This window comes from Pleuronectes platessa, chromosome 5 (assembly GCF_947347685.1).
Source record: "Pleuronectes platessa chromosome 5, fPlePla1.1, whole genome shotgun sequence".
NCBI lineage: Eukaryota > Metazoa > Chordata > Actinopteri > Pleuronectiformes > Pleuronectidae > Pleuronectes > Pleuronectes platessa.
This window is the reverse complement of record NC_070630.1, coordinates 713,206-722,500: the sequence shown is the minus strand read 5'-3', so window position 1 is coordinate 722,500 and position 9,295 is coordinate 713,206. Positions and strand designations below refer to the sequence as shown.

General features: G+C 47.9%; 1 protein-coding gene across 1 annotated transcript in view; it reads left to right on the top strand.

Moving 5' to 3' along the window:
• Positions 1-8,927, top strand: part of exoc3l2b (exocyst complex component 3-like 2b) — a 23,653-nt gene extending 14,726 nt beyond the window's left edge. Inside the window, exons 4-15 of the mRNA XM_053422148.1 lie at positions 2,379-2,617; positions 2,712-2,978; positions 3,061-3,179; positions 3,458-3,572; positions 3,964-4,074; positions 5,113-5,213; positions 5,341-5,457; positions 5,606-5,741; positions 5,890-6,012; positions 6,253-6,408; positions 6,506-6,627; positions 7,192-8,927. Coding sequence (XP_053278123.1) covers positions 2,379-2,617; positions 2,712-2,978; positions 3,061-3,179; positions 3,458-3,572; positions 3,964-4,074; positions 5,113-5,213; positions 5,341-5,457; positions 5,606-5,741; positions 5,890-6,012; positions 6,253-6,408; positions 6,506-6,627; positions 7,192-7,480 — 1,895 coding nt within the window. The 3' untranslated portion in view covers positions 7,481-8,927. The remainder of the gene's footprint in view (positions 1-2,378; positions 2,618-2,711; positions 2,979-3,060; positions 3,180-3,457; positions 3,573-3,963; positions 4,075-5,112; positions 5,214-5,340; positions 5,458-5,605; positions 5,742-5,889; positions 6,013-6,252; positions 6,409-6,505; positions 6,628-7,191) is intronic.
• Positions 8,928-9,295: the final 368 nt, after the last annotated feature.

The window sequence follows — 9,295 nt, the reverse complement described above, 5'->3', positions numbered from 1 at the left end:
CCAAACTGAAACCCTTCGTTAAGGATTCCTTGTGCTCATCGTGAAGACTGTGTCGTGGCTGATGTCCGGACCCGGCCGGTCAGTTAGCATAAACACGTCTTGTTGTGTCAACGGCTTCAAATGCATCAAAAGACACTGAGACATGTGAGCGTGCCTCTGTAGCCTCTAACCCTAACCCCCCCTACCGACCTGCCAACCGAGCTGGAGCGAGTCCACAGGCGGGTTAGAGTCCGGGTGTTCTGAGGTCAAAGGTCACAGTTCAGATTCTTCTGGGTCTGTGATGAACTTCATGAACTGTTCACGTCCGACAGAAGAATTCACCTGGACAACCTGCTCAGGATGTTGGAGGAGGTTTTCAGCCCACAGTGCCGTCTGCAGGCTCAGTCACAGTGAAGCTTATCTGTGTCTGTCAGCAGAGGAAGAACTGAAGAGGAACACACTGAACCATTAGAGGAAACATATTTGATCCAGCTGTGGCTGCAGGGACGGAGCTGGCCTCATCAGATATTCAACTGGGACAGGAAACGACCCTGAGGGAGGAAGAGGAGAAGCTCCGAGGAAGAAGCCAGCAGAACAAGTCCAGCCTCTCACAGGAAGTTCACAAAGCTTCTCCACCGATGATGGACGTTGGAACATGTGGGACAGCAGATGATTGACAGCTGACAGCTCTGCTCTCATTGGTTGTCAGTTTTATTTATACTCAAATAAATATGAGGACAGAGGAGAGAAAACAAGTGTTATTACATCATATTAACTTCAACCCAGGGAAATTATTATTATTTAGTTTTTATTTGCAATTCCAGTTTGTGCCTAATGTGACATACGACACATGAGAAGCTGCCGAGGTTCAGGAGGAGCAGCAACCAATCAGCAAGCAGCCGAGGACGGGAGAGCAGAAAAATGTAGAAACAGAGTTCAGATTACAGTCTGCACACACACACACACACTCACACACACACACACACACACACAAACACACACACACACACACACACTCACACACACACACACACACACACAAACACACACACACACACACACACACACACACACACACACACACACACACACACACACACACACACACGTCTCAGGTGCATCTGAGCAGGTGACTCTGACTCAGCAGCTTCAGTTCTTCAGGTTCAGGGTCGCTCAGTTCCTCGTGTTCACCTCCACTGAGTTTTCACGTCGGTGTAATTTAAGATCCAGATGTTTCCTTCAGGATGTGGTGGAGACCAAACCTGGAGCTAAGAGAGGGAACACTGGATGCTGAGGTTTCTACCGACGCTAACAATCCAGTCGTGCTTTTCACCTGCTGGTCGTCTGACACACATAATGCAGCTGGTGTTAAATTCACAGTGACGGGGTGGTGGGTCGGGGGGGTGGGGGTGGTTTGAGGAAATGGGTGGAGGTGGGCGGGGCTTCATCACCCAGCTGGAATAGATTTCCTCCCAAGACTGAAAGTGAACAATGAGAGCTGTGTTTCTGAGAGGAGGGGTGTGTGTGTGTGTGTGTGGGGGGGGGGGGGGGTCCTGTCGTCTTTTCATGAATGAACTGAGTTGGTTTATCTGTGTTTTTATACTTTGAGTATTTATATCTGGTTATTACTCAGATAGATCGATCAACCAATCAAACTTTATTTATAAAGCTCATTTCCTCTTTATCGGTGCCGTGTCCGGTTCTGGTTTGACTTCATGTAAATTAAAAATAACTTTTGTGTAAAGTTGATGTTTCTTCTTCGTCTTTATTTTCTCTGACGTCCAGAAACCGATTGAGACTTCATCCTCGTCCAGAGAAGAAGAGGAGTACAACATTCTCTAGGCCCTAAATCCCAGTGTGAAACCAGAACTAACCAGATCCCATGAAGCGTGTTCAGACATCAGATGATGAAACGTCAGATTCCTGTTGAACCTTTGACACTTTTCATCTCAGTGAAACTTTGTTTTCATCGTTTAACTCAACAGTTTAAAACTTTTCAGCCCTGACGCCAAACTACCGTCACCAGAGACTTTAGACCTCCGCCCCCCCCCCCCCCCCCCCTCTGTCCTGCATCGGACGTGAAGCTCCTCCCTGAATAAAGGGAGACGAGGTCATCTCAGTGCTGACATCATCGGTCTGACAGCCACAGAGGATCCTCCCTGAAACGACTTCACACTGACCTCAGAGCAGCCGGCCCTGGAGCATCAGGCACTGTGGGTCGAACCCGTGTCGTGTTTGTGTAGCGACGCCCTGGTTTCACTTCAGATGACACAAAGTCCTAAAGTTTCATTCGCACCAAACACTCAGAGACGATGTTAATCCTTTGACCTTTGACCTCCTGTAACAAACACTTTACATCATCTTTGGCCTCTGATGTCTCACGTCTCTGTTTCCCTCAGTCCTGGAGATCCTGCAGCTCGTCAAGAGGCGGGACCTGCTCCTGGCCGACTCCCACATCCAGGAGCTGGAGCAGGAGTGTAACGAGGAGGACACCAGCGCTAGCGTGAAGGACAGCGAGCGCAGGAAGGCCAAGGACGTGGAGCTGCTGTACGAGGAGCTGCAGAAGGAGCTGTGGGCTGTGGTCAGGGAGTCTCTGAGGACCCCCACCGCGGGGCCCAACCTGGGCCTGGTGGTTCAGGTGAGGACTGCTGCTGCCATGGGTACACTGAAGTTCACAGGTAGCGTTGTTGACCTCTCTGTGTGTTTCTGTGTGTTTGTGTTTGTGTGTTCAGGTTCTGCAGCAGGAGGAACAGGCGGATAAAGACTGGGCCCTCAGTGGGGGGGCAGTCCCTGGGGGCCCGAGGCCTCGTCAGCTGAAGCAGAGGTGGAGGGAGGCCGTGGAGGAGGCAGCTGACGGCTCGCTGCCCCAGAGGGCGGAGTTCACCGCCGGGGAGCTGGATGGTTATCTGGGCCGGCTCCGGGCCCGGGTGGTGGAGGACCTGGGGGCCGCCAACAGGAACGTGGTCTCCATCTACCCCGAGGAGTACCAGGCCTTCCTGGTGAGACGACAGCATGAGGTCAATCTTATAGAAACGTTGCTGCTTTCGACTTAGTTTGTAAACTCCGACCTTTGACCTTCAGGTGTACGTGCAGAGCTACCATCAGGCGGTGGCTAGGCGACTGGAGGCCATCACCGACAGCCAGCTGGAGATCACAGACATCTACTCGCTGCTGAACTGGCTGCACAACGTCTACGACAGGTGTGGACTCGTCATGTGACCAATGAGCCTCAGCACTTTACAGTGTGAGACAGAAGGTCAAAGGTCAACTTGATCATCATGATCAACACTAGAGCTCAGGACCTGAGCACATTTTAATCTATCTAATTTTTTTATTCAATTTAGGATTTGTTTTCTTATTATTGTCTGTGGATTTTTATTATTTTAAATTTTGATTTCTAATGAGTCAGTGCAGCGTGGTCCCCTGAGAGAGCGTCTGTGTACGTGTGTGTGTCTTAACTATGTGCGTGTTGTTTCAGTGACGTTCTGGGGACCGTGTGCATTACGAGTCCGTTCAGTCGCTCACAGCTCAGCCCTCTGCTGCCCCTAGAGACCGTGGACAGACTGCAGCTGGACTGTCTGAACTCCGTCAGGGTGAGACACACACACACACACACACACACACACACACATATTCAAGTAAACATGAACAGTAACGTTAGGTTGTTAGCAAATAAATATATTTACTTATTAAGTGAAAATTGTCTTTGTCTCATAAAGAAGAGCACGAGTAAACAACAACTTAAAAACATTGTTCAAACAGTGTTGTGTTGTACACAGAGATAGTTGTTGTCACTTTGTGTAGTTAAGAGCACTAAGAACATTTAAGGAACAGAGGTAACAGAGGCCCCCTCTAGCGCCTCCTGGAGCTCGCAGGTGTAAAGGACGGCACCAGGAGTCTCGTTGTCTTCGTCCTCTCAGTAACGAGTGTCCTGTTGTGTTACTGTTGGTGCGTTTGTTATGAAGCTGTCTCCGCCCCCTGCAGGCGAAGGTGACCACGGAGCTGAGTCAGGTGCTGGACGAGGAGGAGAAGCGATGGATGGAGACGCTCCACATCGAGGAGTTCCACATCACTCTGGCCAAGACTGTCATGCAGGTAAGAGCCCCGCCCCCTGCAGCCGAGGTCACTTCCTGTGTGTTTAAATAAAGGTTTTTCAATCAGAGCGCGGCTGCTGGATTCTGATTGTTTCTGAGGTCGACCTTCAACTGCAGCCAAAGTCAACACTGAGCACTTCCCACACACACACACACACACACACACACACACACACACACACACACACACACACACAATCACTCACTAACAAACACACACACACTAACACACACACACACACACACACACACACTCACACACAATCACTCACTAACAAACACACACACACTAACACTCACACACACACACACACACACACACTCACACACACTCTCACACTCACACACAGACACACACTAACAAAGACACACACTCACACACTCACACACACTCTCACACTCACACACAGACACACACACACACACACACACACACACACACACACTCACACTCACTCACACTCACACTCACACACACACTCACTAACATACACACACACAAATGCACACACACACGCACACACACTCACAAACACACTCAAACACACAATCACTCACTAACAAACACACACACACACACTCAAACACACAATCACTCACTAACAAACACACACACACACACTCACGCACACTCACAATCACACACACACACACAATCACTCACTAACAAAGACACACACTCACACACACACACACTCACACACACAATCACTCACTAACAAACACACACACACACACACACACACTCACACACACAATCATTCACTAACAAACACACACACAAACTCTCACACACACACACACACACACGCACACACACAATCACTCACTCACACTCATACAGACACACTCTACTGATCTCCACTGGAAGCAGCTGCTGCCCTCTAGTGGTCAACATGCAGCTCTGTTAGTCAAAACAGTGATAGATTAATCTCTATTCTCTTTCTACTTTGTTCTTAATCACAGAACTTTGTGGTCGTTTTGGATGAAGTAAGTTTTATTAATATAATTTTTATGACATAAGTCCTGTGGGTTCTAGCGGCTGCAGGTGGATCTGGAGCGCTCGGCCTCCATCAACCAGAGTTTGGGCTCCAGAGTCGCTCAGTGCTGCCTCAATGGTCTGGCCGACTTCCTCTACAGGTACACAGACACACACACACACTAACACTAACACTAACACACACACACACACACACACACACACACTTGTCTTACTAGTAAGTAGTGACGGTCTGTGGATGTTTGACCTTGTGTTTTTGTGTTGTAGTTTCCAGCGTAAAGTGGACATGTTCCATGAGGGGATGCAGAGCGGAATGTTTGGAGACAATGAAGACGGATACGTGTCCAAAACCATCGCCCTGGTCAACTGCTGTCCACCATTCAGGTCCGGGCTGCACGAGGAGACGAGAGGAGGGACAACCTCTTGTCTCAGAGCTTTTTATCAGCCTAGGAGAGTATCTATGCCATCTAAACTGTGTGTGTGTGTGTGTGTGTGTGTATGTGTGTGTGTCTGTGTGTGTGTGTGTGCGCAGGGGTTTCGTGCAGCGCTGTGCTCAGTGTGATCCGTCAGTCGGTGAGGACTCTCTGCATCGAGCCAATAAAGCTCTGGATCACATCGTCCAGCAGGGGGTTCGAGTCCTGGCAGAACGACTCTACCTACACATCAGGGTACACACACACACACACAAACAGACACACAAAACCCAGGGCAAAAAATCTAATCTGCAGAGGCGACATTTTAATCAACTCAGATCTTCTAACCGGTGTGTGTGCGTGTGTGTGTGTGTGTGTGTGTGTGTGTGTGTGTGTGTCTCAGCCGTTCTTCGAGCGGTTGGTGAAGAGGAAGTGGATCAGTAACTCGGAGCCGTACGATCAGATCGAAGCGCTCATCAAAGATCACTTTAAGAAGTATCACAGGATGGACAGTCCCCCGTATCAGGTACGTGTCTCAAAGTGAAGACAGACGGACCAAGTATGCTAATTTCTCTGTCTCACTGTCTCTGTCTCACTGTGTCTCTGTGTCTCTGTGTCTCTATGTCTCTGTCTCTCTGTGTCTCTGTCTCACTGTGTCTCTGTGTCTCTATGTCTCTGTCTCACTGTCTCTCTGTCTCACTGTCTCTCTCTCTCTCTGTCTCTCTGTGTCTCTGTCTCACTGTGTCTCTGTGTCTCTCGCCCTCAGCTGCTGGTGGCTGAGGTCCACCGCCGTGTGGTCATGGAGTACCTTCGCTCGGTCATGCGAGGCAGAATCCTCTGCACCTCCATGAAGATGAGGAAGAGGATGGCTGGACGCCTCAGGGACGAAGGCACACAGATCAAAGTCCTCTTCAAAGACCTGGTCAGTGTTCAGGGTCAAAGGTCACGCTGAGATTCAGCATGTCAGACGCTGCTCGCTGGGACGTCCACACGTGGTAACTGTTGTGTGTGTCCAACAGGAGTCTCCGTCCAGCTGGTTGGACAGCGCGCTCTCTCACATCTCAGAGATCATCCAGCTGGAGGACGTCCCGTCCGTCCAGATGGAGGTGGGAGTTCTGGTCAGAGAGTTTCCAGACGTCAGGTAAACAAACGCAGCGATTTACAGGATCCTTCATTTACATGAAGATAAAACACGTATCTGATGAGTTTAATGTTATTAAAGTTTATTGATTCATTTGAATTATTGGTTCACTCACTCTATTGGGCTCCTTTCACAGGAATAATGAAGCTAAGTTTAGCTTTAGCTTTTAGCTTTTTTAGATTAGCTTTCCAACACATTAGAATCAACTGCACTGAATAATAAACTGAGAAACATTTTGATTAGCTGAACTGGTGATTACCCACTCCTGGTATGAGACACTGTGATTGGCTGACAATGACTCACCTGTCGAGATTGTCCAATGAATGAGTAGCTCTGGGGATATCTGGATTGAGAGGAAGTGGAGATCAAGTAGAAAACTCTAGAGCCTCATGTGGCATCACTACTTCCTGTTTGATGTTTCATCTGAGAAACGAGTGTAAGCACGAAGAGCTGAAGCTGGAAATCTGTGTGAGATCTTTACAGAGTCTAAACATGAAATCAATTCCACCTGATCTCAAAGAGGGAAAAAGAACTTCCCTATTCTCTCTCTCTCCCTGTGTTCAGGAAGAAACACGTGTCGGCCATTTTGAACATCCGGGGGATGACTCGGCAGTCGGAGCGTCAGGAGATCCTGAACATCGTGAAGGACCTGGAGAGCAGCGACGGCGGCTCGGCTCGGCTGGCCCGTGACCGCGGCCTCTTCTCGGAGGTGCCCGTCACGTCGGAGGTCCACTGCCTGAACGTGGGCCTGAGCCGCGTGGCCCTCACGGCCTCGTCCTGCTTCACCGCGCTGAGACCACGCCGACGCAAAGCCCGCACGCCCGTCCAGGAGAACCCCGACGACCTTCTCTGAGAGGGGTCACCAGGTTTCAGGTCTTCCGTCTGACAGGAAGTGAAACTGAGGCTTTTGGTTTAGTTCTAATCAACCTCCATGAAGAGTCTATGAAACCATCAGTGCTAACAACAGAAACCAGTCGGATCACAAACCCGAGGTCGTCAGCTCAGAATCGAACCGGGTCATCGAACTCGTCAGATCTGCTTCAATAAAATCCAACGTTCATCAATCGTGTGAATGTCGGAGACTTTAAATTCAACTGAATCAGTCCAATGAGATCGGAGCCTCTCTCTGTCGTGTCTGTTGAATTCCCCTGATCTGAGTTCAGCAGGCCAACCCGAGTGGGACCTGACGTCAGCTGTTCACATAATAATAATATTCAGAGGCTGGAATCCCAGTGAACTCATTTTAAAGCTTCACCTAAATATTTCCAATCAACACACTGAACATAATGAGTCAGCAGATCAACAACATGTGTAATGAAAAAGACATTGATATGTGTGTGTTGCTGTTTCCACATCATCTTCACATGTTTAACAGGTTCCACTTCCTGTTTGTCATGAATCACCTGCATCATGATTTTATATTGGATGATTTCAGATTTGATTTGTATTTTAAATATGAGACGTGTTCAGCTTCATCCCTGTTTGATTTCTGGACTTTGAGCTGAAAGGCACTTTATCAAGGGTGGACAAGAGGAGAGCAGGTCTCTGGACTGAGGTGGACTCTGGACTGAAGTGGACTCTGGACTGAGGAGGACTCTGGGACAAAGACCAGAACTAGACGACTTAACCACAGTTCAGTTCATCAGAGCCGCTCATTCAGGATCTGGACTGAGAGAGACCTGCTCGCTGGTTTTTATACTTCAGGGTTTCACAGGAGTTTGTTTTGGGGTTTCGTTTGCTTCATGACAATAACTGCACAGTCGTAGTTTTATTGTTGCACAGGATATAAGAGAAAAGACATTTTAATCAAAGGTACTAGACAAAGAGTTGTGAGTCTCTTCAGCTAATTGTGTATTTAAAGCATTGATTATAGCTCCAGCTCGTTGGTGTGAGGAGGTTTCTGATAAATTCTTCAGAGATAAACGCAAGTTTATTATTTGTGTTTTCGGATAAACAGACCTTTACTTCAGAATATGTGAGAACAGAGGGAGGGCTCCCTCTGCTGGTGTTTGACCAACATCACACAATCTTCCGATTCTACGTTTCCTCGAATCAGTGGTTTTTCAGTTTGTGAACAAAACTTTCTCTGATCTTTTTATTCAGTATTTCCAGGAACAACGTGCTGTTGGTTTGATGCATTCAAGGTCGCTCCGACCTTTAAGATCTCCATCATCTCAAACCTCTTCCAGCCGACACTCAGACACACACTTTACACTGAGTGTGTCCATCATGTGTCTGTCTCCTGTTGATGTGGATGAATGAAATACAACTTTGTGTTGAGAATAAAACATCAGATCACACACGGCTCCGCTTACATTTTTTCTATAAAGCTCTTGTAGAATTGAAATTTTTCAAGTTTAATTCAATAAACCTATTTTTATATTTTGTGTTTTCAAGTATGACTTGATTTTCTCTTTATTAAGCACATTCAACTGTCACATTTCAGCTGATTGAAAACACGTCGAAAGTCGCTCTACAATTCTAGTTCATTGTTACAGGAAGACGGTGACCCCTGCTGGATAGGGTTAGTGTTGCATAAACTTATGTTAAAGCAAACTTGAGGGAAAACCGCACCGATAGTGTTGAATGTTGTCTGGTCTGAACACACACAGACGTTAGATGGTATAGACAATCCTCAGCTGATAGTGACGTTAACCATTAAAGAGTC